This window comes from Periplaneta americana, chromosome 14 (genome assembly GCF_040183065.1).
Source record: "Periplaneta americana isolate PAMFEO1 chromosome 14, P.americana_PAMFEO1_priV1, whole genome shotgun sequence".
Taxonomy (NCBI): domain Eukaryota; kingdom Metazoa; phylum Arthropoda; class Insecta; order Blattodea; family Blattidae; genus Periplaneta; species Periplaneta americana.
Genome location: NC_091130.1, coordinates 69435611 through 69462820, shown reverse-complemented (window position 1 = coordinate 69462820; position 27210 = coordinate 69435611). Strand labels below are relative to the sequence as shown.

The window sequence follows — 27210 nt, the reverse complement described above, 5'->3', positions numbered from 1 at the left end:
TCTTGTTCTCAATAACTGCAGTCCATAATTTGTAGGATTTTGCTCATATAACATCAACACTAACAAAGCCAGATTCCACATGTGTTGCATTTGCAGTTACGAGACTGAATATGAAAGCTGTGGTATGTTTTAGACACCAATTATGGTGCTAGTTTGTGTAATACAAGTTTACGATTTTCAATTGTAATATTTAATTCACACATGAAAAATTCTTCAAAACAAAAAGTATAAAACACAAACAAGATGTAAAAAGGCACTCACTATCACAATACAAGAGCACAGTATATTAGAATTATATTGGAGTTATACTCATCTCCACTGCAGAGCAATGACCTCAAGGAGCACTGCTGTTCTTTGCAGCATTGCAATACGTTACATTTCATATTCTCAAAACTATTGGACATATCAAAAAACTTACTTGATAAAACGTGTTCGCATTCACTTAATAGGTTCCCTTCAACTCTGTATATTACAAATAATTAAAACCGAGGTTTAAGAGAGATTTACTTCTGTGAACAGTCTTTCACAAACTTCAACTGTAAACAAATGACAGTAATTGCACTAAGTCAACCACTATACTGCAAACAGATTTCAACTGTTTATTAAAAATCAAGTTCATATGTCATCCGCTTGAGACATGAACATTTGTGAAACATGTGATGTTCCAGTTTCTTTAGGTAAGTCCACACTCCACATGACCCTCATTTTGCTCATGTAAACTGTAAAGTCTATATCAAGACTTATGATGTAAGGGAACTTTCTACATACACAAGGCATGTGGAAAAAGTAGACTCGAAACACTGTTGCATTTATTTCCATTCACATATAAAATTATATTAACAGAAGGCAGTATCTGCTGTTAATCATCAACTCCTGTGCGTTTTTATTACAATTCGTAGGAGTCTGTTCTCTGGAAGTAGCTCTAACTGGCTCAAAAGTTCCTCTGAAAATAAAAGTGAGACAAAATTTGTATTTACAGTAAGATCTGTAACATATTTGTACTAAACTTCCAAATTATAATTTAAACATTTATAAGAATATAATATATACTGCTTACTATTCTCTGAAATATGAGACATAATGAAAATATATACACTGTTAACCGAAAGACTAGTGTATTCAATTTCCATGCTGGTAACCTAGGTTCGAATTCTGGTAGGTCCAAATGAAATTTGTAGTGGACAAAAACAGTGCTTGATAGTTTTTTGCGGGTCCTCCTGTTTCCCATGCCATGATTCTACCATTAATCATCATCATATCTGTGTCGCACTTAAGATGATTGATAGTTAGCAGCAGTTGTATAAACAGATGACAACTTGAATAATTTCAAGGGAAAAATTAGTCTGGTTGCAGACAACTCGTCACAAAAAAATTGGTCATAGACAATTCGTCATATAATTGAAATTTGTAACAGTGTACAGCTGGTCGCATGTTAATATTGATCACAGGGACAATTGGGAAATATTGGCCCCAAGAAAATATACATAAATTTGTATGTTGTATTGATATGTTACAGTCATTATGTACAGACACCTTTACAACTCAAAAAATTTTATTTTTCAAACAATGTATAACAATAAATAATAATTAATTTCTATGATTACCAGCCCATCAAGCCAGCAGCCTGAAACTAATTTGGAACTAGGGCAAATGAAATCCGTTTTAGAAAATCTGAATAAGGTCATGAAAAACTAATATATCAAGGATATTTTTATGTTCACAAGACACAGAAGAAATCGGCAAAGTGTTGTGTGATGCTGCAACTTGCATGGGGAGTGTACTGCAACAATCACTATGTCGGAAGATGGGCGCTCTGTTGTCAGAGACCCATCCACACATACAAATCACACTGCAGACTGGGGAAGAGTGAAGGTCAGGGAATGTATCCACATCCAGAACATGAAGGTATGGGCAGGGACTTGTCGAGAACTAATGTCTACCATTGTTCAAAATGAGTTCGAGTAGATTACAAGTGAAGCCAATCAAACTACCAAAGAAAACAGTTGAAGTTGAAGAAGTGGACAGGAAGACAAAGAGATTGGAAGGAGGTCACTTTCCTACCAATAAGAAGCAGAAGTACATTGACATAGACAGATGAATTTTACATATGGTTGAAAAATACTCCAATACAAGGCAGAAGGCACCATCGCCTAAGAGCTATAGACCACAACCTGGCTGGAAATTTTTGGAATCAACTGAAATTTACAGATTTTGAAACCAGTTTAAATTCACAAAATGAAGTATTGTTTTGGCCATCATTATTTAATTTTTTTACCTGTGTCGAATTAAGACTAATTGTTTATCTGTGACGAATTCTCCCTGTGACCAATTTTCTGTGACGAATTGTCTGAAACCAGGATTAGTCATGCATGGGGTTTCAAATCAAAGCATGTACAACTACCTCTTCCTTCAGCATTGTTGCCATTCACAGTAGTTCACACCACCACTCACACCTCACATTCCAATACAAGGGCAATAATCTTGACATTGAGAAACTTGCAGACGAAATTAAAGTGTTTAAAGAGAACGACAGTGGAAGAATATTAATGGAAGACATTAAAAAGTTGGAGCAAAATGACCAGTTTTTTTATATGGATGAAAAAACATTGAACAGTGGCTGGACATGAAATAAAAAGTGAAGATGACATTATTGCTGACTCTGCATGTGAAACTACAAATGCGACAATGATGACAGTGGAGGGGAAGAGTTAGTGCCTGAATCGAATGTTCCACTACAAACTGCACCAGAATCAGCAAAGACCTCATGAGTTTTTGAAGAAGATGACACTTCAATCCCGCACATTGTTTTACTTTGGAGAATTAGAATGGAGATCAAAAAATATTGCTGGTAGTAGTGTTCAGAAAATAGTGGCAGACTTCTTTAAAAGAATATAAAAATAAGATAAGAACAACCAGAACAGATTATCCATCTTTTCCAATTAACCATTACTCCCTGTCCCTTCACTATGAGGATAATCAAGGCCCACTGTAATACCGGTACTAATTTATTATACAATCTAAAGAAAATGAGTACAGAAACATGGGAAAACATTGCAGAAAGACATAAAAGTATTGTTAATATTTCATTGTTGTAATTCTCTTCACTACTTTTACTATCACCATCAATTTATTGTTGTCAACTCAGCTACTACTGTCGTCGTCGTCGTCATCATCATCATCATCATCATCATCATCGTCGTCGTCGTCGTCGTCGTCGTCGTCGTCGTCATCATCATCATCAAGTTTAAACATGTTCAACTTCCAAGAGAATTTGGGTTCTCCTTGGCTTCATAAATGTATGTATTATAGTATATTACAAAAGCTGAATAATGTTGTTGTTTTCTATGCCAGGCGTTTGACAGTAAGTCATTTGACCTCTTGCACTCCAATATTTTTCAAAGATAAAGCTGAATAATTAAAAACCATTTCAATCATAACTCTCAATGAAACAGAAACTAAACTATTAGGAAGAATGAATTCTGAAAAGATAACCGAACTAATTTTGAAATGCCAGTCAAAATGAACAAGAATATAACAAGATACTTAAAAAAAGAATAGGTCATTCTCTCACAATTTTCATAAAATAACATGTGTGAGCAAGTTTGTTGCAAATAAACTGCATTTATAAACGTGAGCACATTCAGACTGTACAAATTGTATTTCAAAATGAACCAATGTTTATCAATGAACCTAGTGCAGGTGTATTACTTTTAGCTACAAGGGAAGATTATTCTACACTGTGCAACCATTAAAATCAAGATAAACGAGAAAGACTAGCCAATAAGCAGCTGAGGGTTATGAAGCCATTTGGAGACAAGTGCTCACATGTACGAACTTACAGAGCTGATACATTTCTCACAGTTGTTTTGCGAAACTGCATGTGCAAATCACGAGCATACCTACAAGAGGTTTGTATAGCTCTATCAGTGGACAGGAAGCAAAAAGAGAAAAACTAAAAACCAGTCTTCAGAATGTTCAAAAACATGATTTCTTTCTTCACACTTTATAAATAAGACACAGGTAGATAACATAATACACAACAATACTTACGTATATTACCGTACACACAATGGGTTACCAGGGCCACTTGTATCACTTGTGCAAGTCTGTCAAGAGCTAAATGTAATGCAGTTTCACCCCTACTGCGCGCCACTTCATCTTCCGTTTTTGAAAATTCTTTCAGCCATCTTGAGATTGGCTCTGCAATTGCAGCTAGATGTTGTGCCAATACCATATTCTCTCTAGCAGGAGTTACAGTGTGATGAAGTCCTGGAGAAGGTGAGTAGCACTCTAACAAGCTTTCTAGCAGAGCTAGATGAAGGTGGGAGTACAGTGGAGACTCTGAACTCTTCTGATCAGAAGTTGGAATATCACTGTTGTTTCCTGGTGTACCGCCTGATGGACTAGCATAATGCAATGGAGCAAGCACACACCATCTAACAGAAGAAACAGAAGTGAAGTACAATCTAACATCTGAGTAAATTCAGTGCTGTAGTTGGAAACAAATTTTAGGGGGTACTGTTGAAATCTCCTTGATCAGACTAGATTGTATGGACTCGTACTGCACTTATTTTCCAAAGTTACTTCTTTGTCATGCTGTCTCTTCTGCAGACCCCCTTTGAGATTGCAGTCACAATTGCATAAAAGGCAAGAAATTAAATGCTGACACTGATGGCTCAACACTTTTTAAGAACAAAACCCTAGGAACTCTTTTACTGGAAGAGTATTTCTTTTCTTAGTACAGTAATGCTCATTCACATTCTTTAGTTGAAATTTGAATAGAATTTATAATATGTAACTGGATTCAAGATTCATGAACACACGAAAAGTAACAATATTTCCCTCCTTTAGCAATCTGTTAGCATTACGCCTGAGTGAGTTTTAAAATTAGCGAATCACTGTAGCAGAATTCTTGAGGCACTACATTATAAAATTAGTGTTATGCGAAAGCATCTACTCAAGTTTTGAAATTAGTGAATCAGTGTAGCAGATTTCTTGGGATGCCATGCCATAAAGTTAGGGGAATTACTTATAGAAATACCATACCACGGCATTATGCAAGCAAATTGAAATTAACAAATCACAACTACTCTTGAAGTGCCAGACCAAAATTTTCGATAAAACAACAAATGGACTAATGTTTAAGGAAAGGATATGAGATGCCAGCCGCTACTTTTATGCTAGATATAAAAATGAAAATATTTTTCAAATAGCTAAAATCCTCCATTTCAAAGTATATTAAGTTTATTTAAACGTAATTAATATATTTTCGAGTCTATATTTCTTTCTGGTACGGTAACAATGAGTTTTTATTTTAGACGGTACAGCTTACCGGCCCAACTACAGCACTGAGTAAATTTATTTATTAATGAGAATCTGAGGTAAAGTACTACTTCCAGGTACCTGCACTATTAGCAAACATTAAGAGGAAAGAATATTGCCAAATTATCAGTAATGATATACAAATAAACTTGATAGTCCCAATGCACACGCATCTCACTGGAAGATGACACTATATTCTTATTCGCATCAATAATGAGTGGAGCTCCCCACTCCCATCATTTCTAACAGTTCCTGTTGCCATATTGTTCTCTGTAAAGTTTTCTGCCTAATTGTTATGATAATTTAAAAACCAGTACAACGTGCATGGCTCCTGCTACTACTCATACAATGTAGCAACACTGGGGTTATTTAGGAATTGCAGTGCGTGCGTAGAACCTGCAAGCTCCTCCCTCAACCTTTCACTGTTCCACTCTTCTCAGTTCAACTCCACTCTACCCTGCATTATCATGTTTAAATTGCCAGGATGTACAAGCTATATTCTACAGAGCATCTGAAAGTCTTTTCTCTGTTTCTTGTGCAAGCGCATTGGTTTATGAATTGTGAGGTATAAATGAAATCAGGGATGCTATCTTGCATAACGTGTTCAATAATTTAGAAATGTATCACATGAAATGTTGTTCAGGTTATTGTAACATATGACCAATTGGGGAACAGAGTCAGTGACAAAAAAAGATTGGGAGTAGTGCTGTGGACATGTTATAAATTTTGACAAAAAGTTACTATTTGAGAATATGGAGACAAGTTCATCATCAAAACAGATTCGTCAGACTGATTCCTCTATCAATAGACACTGATATCTGTAGAAAACAGTTTATTTGTATAACAAGAAATTATTAATAAACATGAAGTCTTAGTCATGAAAATGCAATTTGAAACTTGCACAATATAAGGAAGCAAGTCATGAAGTTGTTACAGTCCATTCACAATCACTTTAGAGTGGGTGTAAACACAGCTGACAGAAATCTTGCAAGGCATGCAAAATGTAACATCACAATGGTATGAATTTGTTACCATACAAAACTGAATAAATGTATGATTTAAAGAAATAGACACTTCCAATGTAGTATAAAACAAGAATTATCTGTGATATCGACATGCATTTTGGGTTGTTAGGTTAAGGAACAGTGGAAGTTTGATGAGAGACACTTGTTGGTATAACTGTGCTGGTGCAAGTATAATAGCTAAGACATCTATCTGTGACATAAAATGCATTTTTGCGTTATTAGATTCAGAAACTTGATGGGGGGGGAAGGGGGGGAGGGAACTGGACCTTCCAACAGGATGGTGCACTGACAGCCAATATTAAACTGTCATTATCTCTGACTGGAATTTCTTTTAACTCTAAAGACGTTGTGAATGTGATAAATAATGAAAAACGTGACACTCACTTAAACAAACCAGCAAAAGGCGTTATAGCAGCCATTGGAATTCCTCCTAAGGGCAAAGATAAGTGCAGATTCACAAGTAATGCAGCCAGGCAGAGGGTAGGATTGTCCGACACCCATTGAGTTATTACCTCCAACAGTGTTTCAGGTGGAGGGCTGAAAATCTGTCTTTTCTCTGAAACATGCACAAGTAAGAATATTTTTACTCACAATTTGTTTATAAACAGTGGAATAAAAAGAATATACACTTCCTAATTATATTTTTTAAGCAGTAATCTTACGAAAATTTGTGTTCAGTTGTTCACAATAATCTATGTTATAGCTCCTTTCCTACTCACAATTTATAAACGTCCCATCATTACACTACATAGCTAAATAACTTCTTTAGTTAAAAAAGATAATATATGCAATGTTCTCGCCCTGCATAATTCTCCTTTTTACTCTTCTGAACCTGCCATGAACTAGGGTATAAAAGCAAGATCACTGTATTCAGAACATCAAAACAGTCTTCTGTACTACCACTACTTTCATGACATGCTTAATATTTGTGTATTTAAACAGTATTTTCTCTTTAATCCCTAACCTCTATCAGGCGCATCCTTCATGTGGCAGATGGGAATCCTTTCAGATGAGGAGGGTCCGAATAGCTACAGTAATAAGGACTCACAGGCCAACAAGAAGCCCAGTTCCTGGGGGTTTTTAAATTTCAGGAAGGATTTCCTCCTGGGATATAAATATGGGAACTTATATCCAGAAATAGAGATGAAGTCCTCACAAGTAAAGTCCCTTCAATTTCAGCAGAACAGGCAACCTCTCTGTTGGGGAGGGGAGCTGGGATGGAAGCTTTGAGGTGGTATCCCCATCACCATCCCTACCCTCCACATTGCTTGTAATGCAAACAATGGGTATTTCCATTACTGATAACCTCCGAAATAGTGATAACCAGATGGATAATGCGTTGATGATGAGTTCCTTTATAATAGAACAAATTAAAAAGGACATTCTAACAGTAGTTTCACACAAATCATTTTTGACACCCTTACATACCAACTGCAGATGAAGTTCAATTAGTTTCCACTTTAAAATTTTTGATATCTCAACCATTTATGAGTAATGGCAGCACAATGATACACGAACAGAATGTAAAACTTTTTTTTAATATGACGAAAACGTGTCTCTACACCGAACTTCATAATTATTTTGGAGGATAATAATTCATTATAATTTGTATTATAATAAAAAATAAAGACAATAATGTAGTAACTTTATATAACCACAATGTAATCAATATCAAAGGATTAAAAGAGAACTTAAGTACTCAATAATGTTTAGAAAAAAATAAATAAATAAATTGGATAAAAAAAGGGGAAAGATTTTCCGAAAAATGAGAACTCTTAATTTTAACTGAGAGCAAGAAAAGAGCTAAGTCTCCGAGATAATCAAGTCTAAAATATTTAACAGAAAACTCTGCTGCCTTGCAGTTCAGTTGATAGTGCACTGGCTTACGATGACTGCGGACTCAGGTACGAATTCCAGTGATGGTGGTATTGTGGACAAAGCCAAGGTTACTAAGGGATTTTCTCGGATTTCTCTAATTTCCCTCCATCATTCCACCAATGACTCTCCATTTCAATGCTGATTATCATCATTTCAATAACATTCATCCAAAATGGTGCAGCATGATGTAGTATTGTTACTGGCATACAGATGGCATCAGTTTGAGGAAACTTAGTGTGCTCTCAGGTTTGAAAATTATTTCAGTAAATGTCCACAAAGTTCGTCAGAAATGTTGTCCTTCAGAAGTATGAAATATAATAAGTTTAAATCCTACGAACTCTCCAGGTCTTGATCATGTTCACAATCAATTATTACAAAATCTTCCTTTACCAGTTATAACACATTTCACAAAAATGTTCAACTCTTGTCTTCGATTAAATTATTTTCCCTATGAACGGAAGAAAAGAGTTGTTATTGCACTCCCAAAATCAGGAACAAGACCATTATATCCGAAAAAATTAAGACAAATCACTTTATTAAATACAATGAATAAAATCCTGGAAAGAATCATTTTAAAACTTATTTCACAACAAAAATGTTACATGCCTAATTAACAGTTTGGGTTCAGAGATCACCACAGTACAACACATCAACTCTATTGTTTATAGGCCTATAATCACATAAATTCTACTATACGTAGTGGTCAATACACAGTTTGTCTTCCTAGATGTTAAAAAAGCATTCAACACTCTATGGCCTCAAGGTTTACTTATAAAATTAATAACATCTGACCCACCAGATACCTATGTTCAATTATATTAACAGTTGTCTAACAAAAAGAACCTGTAAAGTGAAAATCAAGAACATGTTCTCTTCTTAAAAACAATAAATGCAGGTGTTCCTCAAGGTATAGTTCTATCACCTACATTTTTAAATATCTATACAGTGGATTTTCCTCACCAAAAAAAACTGTCATTTCGCTCAATATGCTGATGACAGTCATATTCATTATAGACATGGATATTCATAACGTGTGCAATAATTTACAAGGTTAATTACACGAGACAGAAAATTGTCTAATAATCTGGAAAATAAAAATCAATGTCTCTAAAGGGTTCCATAGTAATTTTCACTAAAAGAAGACCGCAAGAACCATTTGAACTGAAACTTTTTAACATAGTACAGTACATACGCGAATATTCCGTGCCATCGAATAATTCGCATACCCTAATTTAGGAGAGATAAAAAAAAATTGGCTGTAATCTTTCTTTATGAGAAATTAATCCTACATAATGATTAGGGATCCAGTGTTTGAGGTGAAATGGTACCAATCTTATTTCAAATAATGCGTGCATCCCAGTTTTTCTTTGCAAAATTCCCGAAAAAATATGCGCAGAGTATTCATGTATATACAGTCATTCCAAATAAAAAAGAAACAACTTATATGGGAATACTTTCGGACCATAAACGTCTTTTAAGTCCCACATAAATAAAATTGCTGCCAAAGGATATGCTATGTTTCAATGTTTGTATCTTTCACTCAATTGTGAATTAAGGAAACATCTTATATAACTTTTTCATTATGTTGGTAGTTTTGACCGATAAGCAGAAATACAATGGATTTGGAATGAATGATGAACGTTTTCGGCATATTTATGCCATCCTCATAAGAATGATCTGAGGATGGCATAAAAATGCCGAAAACGTTCATCAATAAAATGTAACATATTAATACTACATTGCAAGATAAGCAATAGACGGCCCCATTCATTCCAAATCCATTTTATATAACTCTAATTAGAGCTAGCCTCCTGTATGCATATCCAGTTTGATCATTTCTTAGTGGGTCTCTACTGAGAAGATTGCGTGTTGTACACAGAACAATTCTGCACTCAATATTGCTGGAGCTGATTACACAACTTCCAATAAATTTTTACATAAAGTTTTGGACACAACATCAAATGAAGAGTTTTCGGAAAATTTAAAGCAAAAATTTATACATACATTGAAAAATCATCCAAATCCTCTGCTACAAGCATTTAATCATTAAACATAAACAATAAAACCCAAGTTATACCAGCCATATCTTTTATAAATTCATCATGGATTAACATCAAGGACTGAAGAATAGACTACAATTTCAAAGAAATTATGAATTAAAGTAGAAGTCAAAAGTAAGTCAGCTCAGTCAGCTGAAGTCCACTCATTAGACTTTCAGGGGTTGGGGGGAGGGTGGAAGAATACTCCAGTAGAACTCTGGAACCTTAAGTCGTGCAGCTTAATTGACAGGTGGCATGACCCAGTTGTCACAAAATCTACAAGATCATGATAAAAAAAAGATAACAACAAAGAAATTCCAAACAAAAAGGGAACTGATAATTATTTCGCTATTATTATTTTCTCTTCTTCCTCCTTTTCTTCTTTCTCTTCTTCACAACCATGACTGTGACCATACACTATATTGTTTACTATCATTCCAGCATTTATGACGTCGTCATAAGAAGAGAATGAAGGTAGCAAACAACTTGCTATAAGAAAACAAATTAATATAGTAAATGTACTAACATAACAACTACATAAAGACTTACCAACTACACCATACATCTCTGCAACTGCTGTTAAAAAATTTGCTGTGAACTGTGGTGCAAGTTGCGGTAAATCCTGGAGACCACTCACAGCTTTTGGAATCAAGACGAAGTAATCCTTCACCAGGCCTTGAGCCAAGTCCAAACTAAATTTTGAGGTGCACCCCAATTGCTGAAAGAGTATATTTGTATTGAAATTATTACTAACCTTTCCTCTTGAATCACACTGCATAGAAATAACTTTGAGATATAGTGTGCCCAGCCAGTGATCCTACAAACATTTCATCAAGTATTCATGAAAACATCTATTGTCTGTCAATTTATATTTCCTTTAAGTTCTTAATCTTTTCTTCCAGACAGTCACTTATGAAATATGTCTGCTGCCACAAGAGAAAAAATGTTTAAATACTCTGAATGTCATGTGCTAGCAGACTGTGAGAGCACTACCGAACTGAAGGCAATTAATAGTTTCTATTGCTGAATGATTTTTCTAGTCCTTACAATAATATCTAAGCACACCTTGTATTACAGGCTACACAAAGTAACATGTTTCCATGTTGAATCTTTCTTACACTACTTTTAACACTTGAATATAAATAATTGGTTAAATGGCGATCTTACTCGTGCTAATTACATAAGCATGTGCGGATTACAGCTGTTTCGGTGCTACTTGACACCATCCTCAGAACCTTCTGTGTCTCGGCGCCATCTCAACTTCGCTTGTTGAGATGGCACTGAGACACAGAAGGCTCTGAGGATGGTGTCAAGTAGCACCGAAACAGCTGTAATCCGCACATGCTTACGTAATTAGCACGAGTAAGATTGCCATTTAATCAATTATTAACATTTTTCTTTCATATTATTATATTAGAACTATGCAAGTAGTTTATATTCAGATTGTATATAAATAAATTTTGTAAACAGATAGTTATTGTACATAACTTATTTTAGAATTATTCAAAGTAATAGTTTGCTCTCTGCTCTGCACTTCTTTGGCAATAGGACACAATTCTAAAAATTTATTTTTCTTATAAACACACGTTGTTAGAACTGTTTTAGCTCTGATATGATTTGTATCTAACAAAACGAATATCAACTTTATATTCTCATAAGAAACATCCATTTTAGAATGGATTCTGTAAAGATTACAGGAAGAGTAATAAAATGATATAACAAACATTATGCTTTTAAATACAATATTATTATTACTATTACCATGATATATCATTATTATTTCTTAATATTAGCAAAACCAACATGATACAACGTCTCTAAAAAACTGTGTCTCCCATGGTGGTGGTAGTAGTAGTAGTAGTAGTAGTAGTAGTAGTAGTAGTAGCAGCATGAGGTGGCTGAGTGGTCAGACCTCCAGCCTGTCACGCAGGCGACACAGGTTCGAGTCCTAGTCAGGTCTGGTATTTTTCACTGAAAAATCCATAGTGACACTTGTGGTGGACAAGATCGCAGTTGGGATTTTTCCCCGGGGTTCTCCCGTTTTTTCCCCATATTAGGCATTTATATCATTCCGTTACCATTTCATCATCATTCTATAGCATTCCCTGATCGCCAGCTAGCAACACATGGAGGGGCTGACCTAGGGACAAGAGGGGTGACTTCCTCGAAACCTGATTACACAGTGAACCTTAGTGTAGTCAGCCGGTGTGGGTTTGGGAATGCGCTTAGCTTGAGGGTTAGCACAATAGATCATAACAGGTCACATGCTGGGCCATAGTGCCTCCCTCCCGTAAAATCCATTTCATTGGTGGTGGTGGCAGCAGCAGCAGCAGTAGTAGTAGTAGTAGTAGTAGTAGTAGTAGTAGTAGTAGTAGTAGTAGTAGTAGTAGTAGAATAATAATAATAATAATAATAATAATAATAATAATAATAATAATAATAATACATTCATTATAAAAGAAACATTGACTTCTGAATTGAAAAATGTTTTTTTTAATGTTTTTTAGTAAGTTATTTTATGACGCTTTATCAACATCTTAGGTTACTTAGCGTCTGAATGAGTTGAAGGTGAAAATGCCGGTGAAATGAGTCCGGGGTCCAGCACCGAAAGTTACCCAGCATTTGCTCATATTGGGTTGAAGGAAAACCCCGGAAAAAACCTCAACCAGGTAACTTGTCCCGACCGGGAATCGAACCCGGGCCACCTGGTTTCGCGGCCAGACGCGCTGACCGTTACTCCACAGGTGTGGACAATTGAAAAAATGGTATGTTTATGTTTTGAAACATATTTACAGAGCCACATCAAAACGTTGGAAATACACATACAACAAGCATGTGCACACAAGATTTTTGGTACATTTAGTATACTATGCATAAAATAAGATTAGTTGTAAAAAAGGAGAATAATATGAGTATAGTACAAAAGAAACCGAGGCTCAAAAAGGGGTGGGAGAAAAACCAGAACATCGACAAAAAGATAATCGACAATGTAAGAACTATTTAATGGAAACTTCAAATCAGATTTAAAAAAAAAATGTTTGTAAAGGTGTAAAAATGCTGATGTTATGTTTCGTGAGCTCAGGCCTATGGTGAGTTTCTACCACTTCAAGAAAATATGTGCTGTGCCTTTTCCCCATAAATAGAAAGTGCAGGTAGCACACTGCCCTCACGTCACTGCTGGTAATGTCACTATGAGGTTGAATCATGTGACTGTGTCCCTCATGCATAGCACATTTTTCTGTTATACATATTCGTGATGTGTAATGGCTATATAGATGATCTGCAGAATGAGATTCCTTTCTGTTATATGGAAGGAATGCTAATTGAATTGCTAACGACGCATGAGATCCTTTATAAGAGAAATTCAAATAATTATAGAAATCAGCAAATGCACCAAAAGGCTTGGGAAGAGATAGAAATGGTATTAAAATTCACAGGTGAGCATTATGAGTTTTAAGTATATAAGAATAGCCTTCTGATAAAATAATAATAATAATAATAATAATAATAATAATAATAATAATAATAATAAACATTATCTGAAGACAGGTCTGAATCTCACAAGTGATACCAAGAAGGCACTACTTATAAGGCAACTAGGTCAGGAGATAATTGAGTAGGGTGGCCAGTGCCTTTCCCCCTCCATTGCATATATCGCCGACTAGCTACATTGCACTAATCAGACTTCAGATGTATATAAGCAATTATTCTTCCTCTGACACATATCGTCAAGTGAGAGGTACTGCCTGATAATAGATGTACAGTAGTGGCAAAAAAACCGGACAGACTAAATAATCAAAGTCCCCAAAATGAGCCAATGCGCATGCCACACCTGCATTAACAAGATAGCGAGCAATCTACTGAAATTGTTGTAGTTCGACTGCTGACGTAGCCCATTTCGAAAGCCATTATAAAATAAGCTAGTAAAATTCATGTTCTGGGAATAATAAGTTAATTAAGTAGTAAAATATCGCTCCAATCGAAAAGTATTGGGAATAAATTTGAATAAGAAACAAAAAAAAGTTTTCTTCCCAGGCAGGATTCGAACCACGAAAGTCTTAGTTACCAGTCTATAGTGGCTCTGGAGTGAACAAGGCTCTGAAATCAGCTACAAGGGCCGGTCCAGTTTTTTTTTTGCCATTACTGTACATATCAGCCCTGATCACATATATAACAGACTGGTCATCCCCATGTTAAAAACAATAACATGTGGAAGAGAACAACCACCAGGATCGCCATTGTCGATTGAGAGCGACCGGTAGATGGAAAGATGCTGTATGCAATTCAAATGAGAGTTGTAATGTAACTACATGTGCAGTAGTTAGATGGCAGCATAGTGAAACTGATCAAAGTTGTTGTAGTTGAAGACTGTAAGTTGACATGGAGCTTCCGGACTAAGATGCCGTGGTCTACTGGTATAAATATTCCCAGACATTTCATCTACTACTGCGGCAGACATCTTCAGTGGTGAGGTATCCTAGGTGTAAGTCTTCTGGTAGGGGTACCTGTGACAACTGATACCCTGACTGGTTGCCTGTCCTTATTTATAGAGCCGGGGATTGGCCTTGGTGTTCCGTTGTCGTGGCGGTCTGCACCCGTTGGATCTCGGTGGCCTTGGACTGGTCATGGCATTCCGTTGTTGCAGCGGTCTGCACCTGTTGGATCTCAGTGGCCTTGGACTGGTCGTTGTGTTCCGTTGTCGTGGCAGTTTGCATCCGCTGGATCTCGGTGCCCTTAGGCTGATCGTGGCATACCGTTTGCACTCTCTGGATCTCAATGGTGCAGCAGTAGTAGACGAAACGTCTGGGAATATCTATACCAGTAGACCATGGCATCTTAGCCTGGAAGCTCCATATCAATTAGACACTGGCTGTGAAACCCTACATGCTAAGAAGACTATAAGGCTGAGCAATCTGTTATATGTGATCTGGGATATCAGCCAGAACCTCAATCAAAAGAAAAGGGTATATTTATTGTAACATGCAAATGCATTCAAGATACCTGCATCCAAATGCCTGTTGCTGTGAGCACAGGTATATTTTTTGTTGATATTGCCATAGAGACAAGCTTGGTCAGGAGTCGTGAGCGCTCTGTATGAGTCGGAGGAAACAGAGACATGAAAACAGTATTCCGCACTGCATCATTACTATTGCCACTGTATGCAAAGTAATCACACAAGACCTCAAGAAGTTGCAGCTCCTGAATACAATTTAACCTCTGCAAAAATAAATATCAGTACCTGTAGAATAATCAATCTTTATAATCTTTTACACCACTTCTTTCTAGTGTCAAGATCAAGAAACCATGAAGTTCTACCTCCATGGCCACAATGCACCATCATATAGGGGATACCTTTCTTTTTAACCCAGATAAGCCTGAAACTTTTTTTACTATGAATTTCATCATATCCTTATAAAATGTACTTAAAATATTCGTTTATATAGTTTTTTAACAACCACTGTGTAATCATGGCATTGGTTTTTTAAATAAGTAGCGTCCTACATATAGGTCAGTAGGATATAGGGAGAACATATGGGCAATATGCATTAGTTGTCCGAAATGTAGGAGCGAATGCAGATAAAACGAGTTGTGATCTCAATGTAAATCAAAACTACAAAAATATATTGCAACAATGTAATTTTAGACTGAATACTTTAACTCATTCTTGTGATAATATATTATAAACTGTAAACACAAATTGTTTTCTCTTATATATTCCTGAAGTGAGCAAAGTAATAATATGAACATTCAGTGTTCATTACTGTGAATTGCAACAAAATAAATCCACATATATAATTCAGCGGTAAATCGTGCAATATTGTACAGTAGTGTGCAAATTAATCCGAACAACGTAATTACTTATGCAAAAACACTCAAACGGGATAAAAAAGGATCTAAGACATACCTCAGTACTTGAAAATGAAAATCAACTAATCACAGTGATGACATAAATAAACTGTCACATACATGCGAAGTTCTGAATATTTACTACACATTAGTGTGATATACAAGAAAACACTTGACATGTAAGTCAATGCCACCCTTCCTTCCTACAGGAAGTCTTTTGATGACACACTCTACACCTGGTTTGAGAGTTCTGTTAGATCACCAAATGTTCGAGCCTATCGTATCTCGAATCTGCATGTTCCATTCGCGATGCCTTGCTTGGGTCTCTTTTTGTTGAGCGCTTATTTGTCGTCTGAATGCCAGATGATCCAGCTTTCCGCAATTATTTTTGTGGAGAAGCCATGCATTTTGCTCAGCCATGTCAATACACTGCATGATTATGGGGAAGTACCATTTTTACCACGAATGACAGTTCTATACAATGATACATTCTGATTTGCACGATCAACTCCACCCTTGTGTTTGTTGTAGATAGATATATTTCTGGGCTGAGAAATTTGAATTTTCTTTTTCTGAAGTCTTGAATATCTAGAGACACTTTGCAGTGGGTTCACAGGCACGGCATTTTATGCTACAGTAATGACACTTATCGTTCCTCTTGCAAACGACAACTTTTGCTTCAGCTGTTTGGAAGTCATAAGATCCTCTCTATCTTTTCTTCATCTCAAGAGTAGTCACCAAGGGACAGTTTGACTTCCTGTTGTCTCGAATTGTAGCAGTAACTCTGATTTTTCGCTTTCTTAGCTCCACAAATAGAGGAATACTGGTGAAAAAGTTGTCGAAGAAAAAGTGATAGACTGTATCAGAGTGATGGGTTTATTCTTCATAAATTGTTTGCAGCCATGGTGCTCTTGAAAATCTGCTCTTTTATTCACTATGTAACATACATATTGCTAGAATACAGAATTTTAAATATTAAAAAGACAAAATTATTTTAACAGAAATGTACGCGGATCATCCTATCGTCCTACATATAGGTCGCTTCAGTTTAGCCTATTATAAAAGCGAAGTAATCACAGTAAATTGCAATCTTACTTAATAACACGTTGTATTCATGTCTTATAAGTGTACAAATAAAATTACAAAGTTATAGTTCCACTTAAAAGTAAATAAAATAAATTACACTTACAAAGTGTTTGTCATGGTAAGACACAGACATCTTTCAAACACAAGTATACTACGATATTAACACTTGCAACATCGGCTGTCTCATCAACAACTAAATAGATGTCTGTAACATTAGCAACAGGTCTACCAACTTGTAAGAAGTCAAAGAGATAGATTTAAATTGAGAAAATATATGCCGTCCTACATATAGGTCAGTAGATTTATCTGGGTTAATTAGATTGTGTGCAAAATAATTTAAAACAAAATATTCATTGACACATAATTTATGTACTGCATATTTTACTTTGATAATAATTACCGAAACAGTTTGTGGTTTTCTTTTCATTTCATTTTAAGCTACGAAGGTCATCCCAGAAGTAATTTACACTGTGCATAGGTTAACCTACTCCATGCATCTGTGTGGTCATTGTTTATTGTTGCTAGTAGTAGTGAGTCTTCCGAACAAATCTGTACAAATTCAGCTCAATTGTGTAAAAACGTCTTATGTAGAAGTGACAAATGGATGATGAACATCTGCCAGGTTACATCATTGTCTTAGATCAAAGATCTTTAATTAAAATTGGAATTTTTCCTGGACACATGCTAATGGAAACTTACGAACTGCTTCGAGAAGACTCTACAATAGGCTGTAGCATCATTTCCCGATGATCTCGACGTTTTTGTGAAGGTCAAAAGGTCAAAATAAACAATGCCCTGGAAGACAAAGATTGTCTACAGACTACACTTGTCTTCTGAGGTCACTATTGCCAATATTTAGGATGACAGATGTATGACTTGTACAGAGATAGCAAAGTCATTAGTACATCGCATTTTAATGGAACAATTACAAAAGAAAACTTCACTGTTTCTTTATGATAATGCATATCACTGCCTCAGTGATGAATGTACTAATAGATTACAGTTCACCTGATTATAACCTTTTCAAAAAACTGAAGAATCCATTTCGGGGTCAATAGTTTACAACTTTAAATGACCTGAATACATCTGTGATCAGATGAATCCGAGAATTAAACTCCAAAGGTAAAATAAACAACATCCAACAGCTACCATAATGTTGGGAGGCAGTTTCTTAAATTCCAAGGAGGCTACTTTGAATGATCTTAGTTAAGTAAACTTAAAAAATAAAAATGTAAGTTAAGTATATATAAATTTGTGGATTACTTTTGGACCACCTTCGTACAAACCTAACAGTAGGTATAAAAATCTCAGGTTTAATTTCTTTCCAATATACATATTTTTTATAAAATGGGTAATTATCCAGTTGTAAGAAATCCAATACTGCTCCACTAAAAATGAAAGTATTGACAAAAGGTTACCAGGTTGTAAACTTTGATCTCAACCAATACCAGGATGCAAGCTATGATCCCAAAAAATCTATTCTGCAATTATGTGCTTCATAATACAGCAATAGTGAGGCAGGCACGGTAGTATCTTGCATTAGTTTGACATTATCATTTACCATAATGATTAAAATAAAAGTAAGCATACCTATCTATGGAAAACGAAGTCATCTAAGCTAGCCTACCTAATCCAATCTACACCATCTAAGTATGCAATACTATTCTATACTTCCTACCTAAGTTACCTTATCAAATCCACACCACTTATTCTACATCATTTACCTAAGGTACCCTATCCATGCTATCTACTTATTCTACACTATCTAAATTAGTCTAAGTTATGCTAACTATCTTTTCTACATTACCTACCTAACCAAATCTAGTCTATCTACCTAGATTTCTTTATCTATTCTATGCAACCTAATGTAACTAACCATTTTATGCAATGGCAGTATCCTTAACTTGCCATTATTTTCCTTGACTATATGAGAGTAGCTCATGTCACCGGTGCCAAGAAACGTAGGCCAATTAGTTCATCAGAGACTACCCAGAGTGCACCACAGGTAGTGGATCTGCATTACACGCATGATAATGAGGATGATTATTAGAGACCGGATTTTAAAGGGAATCCCTTTTTTTTATTTAAACACGAAACATGAAATAATTAATCATGATGTTCAAAACTATCTTCCATCGACCAAATTATGTGGTTTTGACTTCTCTTTTTTTTTTTTTCCTTTTTTTTTCAGTCTATATTCCCTTTTTTAAAACATCTCTTATTTTGGTCCTATCTAATAGAATATCGCAAACATTTAGATATTTGTCCTATATTTTTTCCAATAGGCCTATAACTTCCTGAGCAAGCAAAAATAAATATTGTTCTTCTTCTGATTCCAGACATTAAAAAACTAATAAAGTATGCTGATTTAGAGTTCAGGATAAAAAGAAAAGTTTCACCTCTGATTTCAGTTGATGCTGAGTGGTCATTTTCTATTTATAAAGACATTGTGCATTCAAAGAGGCAGAATCATATTGAAATATATTGAAATGTTGAGTGTGATCAAATACAACACTTTTCTATGTTGTCAAGTGATAAATATAAGCTTGTGTGTGCTATGTGTATCCATGAATGTCCTGAAGAGTGTTTTCAATTAAAATAGTACCCTTTCGAAGGAGTAATAAAGTCCTTTTTTTGACTATATCAAATACAACACTTTCCTTATGTTGTGAAGAGATAAATGTAAGATTGTGTATGCCATGTATATCCATGAATGTACTTAAGTGTGTTTTGGGGAGTAATGTAGTCCTTTTTAAAGTCCTTTTTTTTTTTTTTTGCTATAAATTTTCCTTCTTTTGTCCTTTTTTGATGAAAAATTTTCCCTTTAAAATCCGGTCTCTAATGATTATTATGGAGAATTATTGGAATGTCACAGGGAACCCGAGTACCCAGAGAAAATCCCTGTGATGCCTGGACCACAGACCTGTCCAACACAAGTTATAAATTTAGAGTAAATTGGGATTTGAATCCAGCCCTCTGGCTTATAAGCCTAGCACTGAGCCACTTTGGCAGTTACGACCTAATATACCCTCTGCTATTTAGCTGAAACTATGCAATAGTAAGCTAAAGAAATCTCAACAAATCTAAAGTAATGTAACCTACACAAACTTATCATAGCCCAAAGCTATATAGATATACAATCACGTCCATATTAATACTACTGTTAGTATTATTAATGATCCAAACATTGATAACTGCTATCCTGCTCAGATATGCTGGTACTCCTGTGCTTTCTATCGAAAGAATGTAGCAGACATTTGTTCATAACGTCTAAGTTGAAATCATCTTGCAACAGTGATATCTTTGGGAACACTCCATACATACAGTTAGTTCCGTTATAGTGGACTCTGTACAGCTGGATAATTAATTAATACTGAATAAAAATAATAAACAAAACAGTCTCACACATCAAATGATTAAAAACTTTTATTTACCCTTTTTCTACCACCTCTTCTGTCTATTTCACAAAATACGAACTCAGATATGATTTCCATTGTAAGGTCCACATGTTTACTTCCAGAGGTACGACCAACACTTTGAGATGCACATATCTGTTCTGTAACATAATATAATATTACAATGAAAAGATCTTGAAACAAAAAAAAAATTCTACTAAAACTATAAAAAAATCTCTTGAGTCTTTACGAATTCATGAGGTGATCTTACAATAGGCTATGTTTTCACTCTCATAACCTTGAAAAAAATAAGTATTTGCCCCCCTTTAGTGACATACAAAGTATTTTTTTTTTTAATTTTAGTAGGTTATTTTACGATGAATATCAGTCTATTTTGGATATGTTCATTCAGTATTATCATATGGCATTATTACTTGGAGATCTTCACCAAAAGTGACACAAGTCCTCAAATTGCAGAAAAGAATATTTAAAATCATTAAACAAGTTCCTATTCGGACTGAAAGTATAAACATTTTCAGAGAACTAAAAATCTTACTTGTACCCTGCGTATATATTTTAGAAATAGTGTGCTTTATTCATCAAAATATAGATTCCTTTAAAACAAATTCAACCTATCATGAGTATAACACCAGAACATCCCAAAACATACATCTGAATTACCACAGGCTTTCCAGAAGTCTTCACAGCGTATTACATATGGTTTGATGTGCGCTGAATCCGACAATGCATTTCTTTTCTTTGTATCATGTAAGGTTTTTAAGATATAGGCTACCATGATTTCACTTTTCGATAAGCGCTCCTCCAAGAAATATCTGGCGTGGGTTGGGGGTATAAACCAAAACAATAGCTAATGCATTTTATGAGTTTATGACTTATTTCCAGTTTATTACGGTTGTTGGCATGTTCTTTTGTACTTCTAATAAATAAACAGATATTGGTCCCTTTTATTAAGTAAATTTCATAACAGTTCAAAGTGAGGTCTATGCAATGAACAAACAAGGATGTGGTTTTCAGTATTTAAAGGAAAAATTTACCATTTTGTGAAGGCAAATTAAAAGAGGACATTTTCATTGGTCCACAAATTCACAAAGTTATAGCTGACCCTCTGTTTAAAAACTTTCTATTACAGAAAGAATGGCATGGAGAGCTTTCAAAGATGTTTCTTCAAATTTCCTTGAAATTTCTAGGGCAGAGAACTACATAGAACATGTTGTGGAAACCATGTTAAGTGCATTTGGCAAAATGGAGTGTAAATATGTCTCTCAAAATACACTTTTTGCATTCTCATTTGGATTTCTTTCCTCCTAATTTTGGAGTGGTAAGCGACAAGCATGGGGAAAGATTTCATCAAGAAATATCAGAAATGGTAAGATGATATAAAGGAAGATCATCATCTAGCATGCTTGCAGACTATTGTTGGTTCCTTGTAAAAGACAGTCCCGGGTCTAGTTATAAACAGAAGTCATCCAGAAAATTATTTTAAATGTAAGTTCAAATTCCGAGATTTTTCTCATGATACACATGAAATATTTTTATTGTTGTTGTGTTTTAAACTACAGTAAAACCTCGATAAGACGCGCCCGCTTATTACGCTATCCCATGTAATACACTTTTTTGTCCGATCCCTCAACATTTCATATATAACGCCTTTATAAAATATCCCATTTGTTGCGCTCAAGTCCCGCATAATATGCGATTTTTGTGGAATATTTTCGATGTAATTTTCAGCAATGTACTGTAACAGCAATGAAACATTTTGGCCATTGAACTTACTGATGCCATTAACCTGAAAAGTATTGGTATTCGATCCTTTACCTGAGCATTTAAACCTTCATACAATACAATACCCCAACCTTTTGTTATGCTCTCTTATTTGACCCTTTACCTGCGCGCTTAAAGCTTACATACAGTCAGGGCCGCAGAGAAGGGGAGGCAAAGGGGGCAAATGCATATGGGCCCGTCAGATTAAATGAGTCTGATTACTTTTTATTATCGCGAATAATTATTCACAGATACATACTGGTACTATAGAAGTTTGTAAGAACATTTGTCACATGAATCTGACATATTAACCAATAATAGTAGAATTAATACAAATTACCACTTCATTATGTAAATGTTTAACTTTTATATAATAGAATATCGGTTTCCCACATTAACAATCATCGACACGACACTTGAGGGCTCCGGAATTTGCCTGAAGTATATTCCCATCGCTTGTATCGAACATGTTCAATTGGCTTCTCCCCTTAACTACCAACTCCTGCCGGCCCACCGCAATATGCTAAAGGACTCTCCCAAATACAAGACGTAAGACCACGTTTCTTTTTCAGTAGGGCCTACATAGTATGTTTCATGACGAAACTTTCGTCTTTTCATTGTCGTTTTTCTAGTAAATTCTGCTCATTAGTGTTACCAGTAGACAATGGACAAGTAGAAGCATAAGTCGGGTGCTGAGAAGAGCAAGGAGAGATAAAAAAAATTGGAAGATATTAAGAAAGGGAGTAGAACTTTGTTTGACGTTGGTATGAAATTGAGTGATCTCGGAAAACTAAAAAGTAGCAGACAAATTGTGTCATTGTTCGAAAACAAGAGTCTTTCCAAAAACAGTATTACAGTATTTTCAAAACTCAAGAATGAAGAATGTGTTCCCAGAGACTGGCTAGTGTGGAGTGAAACAAATCAGGGAAAAAATAGTACAGTGACTGATTTGTTTCACTCCACACTAGCCAGTTTCTGGGAACACCTTCTTCATTCTTGAGTTTTGAAAATAATACTGGAAAGGCTCTTGTTCCATCACTTAAAAGGTTATTAGGCAGGTTGGGGGTACTCTTTCGAACAACACATTCAATGACACAATTTGTCTGCCACTTTTTAGTTTTCCAAGGTCGCATGTTACTTGCCATGACTCAGAGTTAGGAACTGGTGTGGGTAAATTTGTTTCATTTGCACATATTAACACATCATTTTTACTATTGTTTGCTTGTTCTGATTCAATACTACTGTTATCAGAATTTTTTCCTAGATAGCCACAATCATCAGTATTCACTTCTAAGTATGAACTATCTTCATTTTTGACAACCTGAACAGACGGGCTTGAGATTGGTTTATTTTCTGCACTTTCACTAGCAACGCTCAATTTCACACCAACTTCAAACAAAATGAAGGAAATTAAAATGTATTCAGAGTAACAATGTGCCAAGACAGATGGAGTGACCTTGGCCTCCTTAGTCTGGAGAGCGATCTTGCTAGGTCTTTAAATTTTAATTATATAATAGATGATTTTGCATCAATGAAGTCAAGGAGAGTTGTTTGTTGATGTTGGCCTGCAAGTCAGAAATTGCAACTGTTAAAGAATAGTGTTTTATGAAAACGAAACGAAACAAACAACAACAAAAAGACGAAGGTTTCGTCACGAAACATATTACGTAGGCCTTACTGAAAAAGAAGCGTGATGAATATAACTGCCCAAAACTTTATGTTATCTTATTATTTGTTCTTAATTTGCTTTCTTTCTTTCTTTCTTTCATAAATTCTTGTGTTATTGTTTGTTTTTCACAGACTGTAATTTCATGACTTTTCAATTATATTGTATAACATATGTATGTGTTCTTGTATAGCCCCTAAATATGAGTTATACTCGTTGGGGCATATTCAATAAATTAAAAAAATTAATAATAATAATAATAATAATAATAATAATAATAATAATAATAATAATAATAATAATAATATATTGTGCTAATGTGAAATTTTGCTAAAAATTTTTTCAATGTAATAAAAGTGTATATTTTTAGATTCGTATCTGTGTATGGGATTATTTTTTATTTATTTTTCAAATAATTATTATTATCAGAATAATTGGTTACTTGTCATTTTTAACTTTTTTCAACGGGGTCCGAGCACAATATTGCACAGGGGCCCATAAATCCTGTCAGCAGCCCTGCATACAGTTACAATAATCCACCCTCTTGCTAATCCTCTCTCTTTCTCAAACAACATTACTCACTCAACCATAATAAAATTCTGGAAATTTTTGCTAGTCAGTTTATTGTCCAAAGTGTATTGAAGTGTCTGTGAGTGTGATTACAATGAGTATTAAATGAATAACGCTTTCTGTATCAGAAAAATTGGAAATCTTACGAAAGTATGATGAAAACAGTACTCTTCATCAGAAACAACCGTCTGATTCATTAGAATCCCATCATCGACATTAAGAACGATAATAAAAAATCGCGACTCAATCACTGCAGCTGCGATGTTGGGAGGATGTAAGCGCAAAAGAGTGAAGTGTGGTAAACATTGGGACTTGGAGAACACTCACATGGCAAACAACTATAAATGACTCTTTTCGAAAGAATTAAGTAGTACATACATACAGTATTGTAAATGTCTTTAACGAATAGTACAGTAATTACATAATAGAGTAATACTGTATTACCTTTCATGAATCATGTATTTCAATAAAGAAGAATGCTAACAGATACTGCATATAAGTCAAAATTAGTATACCCGCCTAATATGCGGCCCCAGTTAATATGTGGTCCCTTGAACAGCATCTTATTGGGGTTTTACTGTATATGACATCATTCTTGTATCCAGTACACATTTTCCAAATATTATGAGGAATTTTGAATCCCTAGTGTGTTGTAATTTTATCAGTAGCAGTGAAAAATCAAAAACAAATAAGTTTTGTCAAAAAAAATATTAAATTCATTTTCCCCGGAAAATAGTATGCGATGGGAAAATTTGGATTTTAAATTCAGATTTAAGGCACACATATTAGTAACATTCACCTATTTTTATTTCGGAGCAAGAGAAAAAATAAAAATTTGTTGTTCAAAGAATTTAACACAAGAAAATTAAAAAGGAGGTAAAGAACATTTTATTAACACATGCCATTTTGCACAAATGAATACTAAATTTAAAACTTTAGTAGTTAACGTTCTTTCCTTGATACTGCCCTTAATTTTATGTTCCAGGTGACCCAGAGTTGAAGACAAGACAGGGAAAATTAAATAGACAAGAGAATGGATGGAACAGTGGAGACTGAAGATCGAGCTTAGCCTATAGGCTATAGGACCTATTTAAGAATGTTTTTTTTGCATGTCATTTAGTATTATTTTGTCAAGTTTATTTAGAATTAAGTTTATTTGTATTATATTGTATATTATGTCATTTTTCTTGTGCACTGACGACGCTATGAATGCTTGTAATTCTATCAGCTAATAAAGATCTAATCTAATCCAGCCTATATACTGTGTTAATAGCTATAACAAGTTGTATGTATTATGTAAGGATATTCACATATCCACAAATAGTGACAGGGTTGCATACCATTTTAATTCTTTACTTACAGCTCCAATGTGGTGTCAGTCTTACAAAATATCACAAATAAAAGTACACATAAACATAACCAAGACAATCGAGAGGAAATTAAATGCAGAAGAAATATGGGAAATACCTGTCATTATTCGGTTCAGAAGCTTTTGTCATTCAATCTGCTCTCAAAAAAGTTTGAAGTTACAATTTATAAAAGTTATATTACCGGTTGTTGTGAATGGTTGTGAAACTTGGTCTCTCACTTTGAGAGAGAAATACAGATTAAGAGTGTTAGAGAAAAAGGTACTTGGGAAAATATTTGGGGCTAGGAGGGATAAGTTACAGGATAATGAAGTTCGTAGGTAATATTAAAATGGATTTGAGGGAGGTGGGATATGATGGTAGAAACTGGATTAATCTTGCTCAGGATAGAGACCGCTGGCGGGCTTAGTGAGGGCGGCAATGAACCTCTGAGTTCCTTAAAAGCTATTTGTAAGTAAACACAACAAAAAAAATCCTTACCTACACGAACTAGCGTTTCCCGAGCGCAAAACGGAAAATCAGTTTTTCTTAAAATATGTTTTAATTCTGAACTGGACATGGACATAACGAATAATTGATCTAGCCAACATATGAATGCATTATTTCACAACAGTGAAACACTGACTTCCTCTTCAACAGATTAAATCACGCGTCACATAACCATTATACTTAGCCACGACCATTACATAGACCTTAACCACAGAATTTTCTCTTCTATGCAGTGTTGCCAACACATAAATTGTATCCCCGTCAGTCTAACACCTGAAAATCCCTCACAATCCGTCAGAATAAAAAAAAAACATCCACTCATATCTATATACAAATAAAAAGCAAATTTTAACACAACTTACTTACCAATCTTGATTGAAATAATAATTGAAGGGTCCATGGATGAAACCAGTTGTCACTTTTTCCATGAAACCTGGTTTCTTCGCCGTAACAGTTGACTTACCTGCTTCTTCTCCAGTATGCCAAAAATTTGAAGGCAAATAAATCTATAACTAATTTCTTTCTTTTCCTGATTCATACCTCTAAAAGATAGTCATTTCCATAGATAATCTAATGTCATCTCAAAATCCATTTCGACAAAAAAAAAGTGACTTATCTGGTTTTTTCCCTGGACTTTATCTGCCTCTATTTTTGCAGTTGATGTGCTGGGTTGGTCTTCGTTCCCCAAAAAATTAAGCAATTAAAAATGACAGCAGCTAAAAAAGTCAAAAGACGATGTAAATC

At 34.9% G+C, this 27210-nt stretch overlaps 1 protein-coding gene across 2 annotated transcripts; it reads right to left on the bottom strand.

Annotated features, from left to right (window-relative positions):
- Positions 1-167: 167 nt before the first annotated feature.
- Positions 168-26700, bottom strand: LOC138713420 (integrator complex subunit 15). 2 transcript variants are annotated; one of them, XM_069845510.1, is made up of 7 exons: positions 26458-26700; positions 20632-20753; positions 15266-15481; positions 10814-10982; positions 6732-6903; positions 4051-4436; positions 168-943 (listed from the first exon to the last, which is right to left on the bottom strand). In XM_069845510.1, exons 1-7 carry the CDS (start codon positions 26540-26542, stop codon positions 867-869), a joined length of 1227 nt encoding a protein of 408 aa, XP_069701611.1. In that variant the 5' UTR covers positions 26543-26700; the 3' UTR covers positions 168-866. The 2 variants fall into 2 exon arrangements, with proteins under 2 accessions (XP_069701611.1, XP_069701612.1); XM_069845511.1 differs by having other exon boundaries at positions 26462-26696.
- Between the last annotated feature and the right edge of the window lie 510 nt (positions 26701-27210).

What these genes read in the sequence shown, in the direction of transcription:
- LOC138713420 (XM_069845510.1), bottom strand. Translation starts at nt 26,542, where the DNA reads ATGTCCATGTCCAGTTCAGAATTAAAACATATTTTAAGAAAAACTGAT. An exon ending in GAAGAGGTGGTAGAAAAAGG is followed by an intron (nt 15,482 to 20,631) that starts GTAAATAAAAGT and finishes TTATTTTTGCAG; the next exon opens with AGGTTAAATTGTATTCAGGA. An exon ending in TTGTGTGTACGGTAATATAC is followed by an intron (nt 944 to 4,050) that starts GTAAGTATTGTT and finishes TTTTATTTTCAG; the next exon opens with AGGAACTTTTGAGCCAGTTA.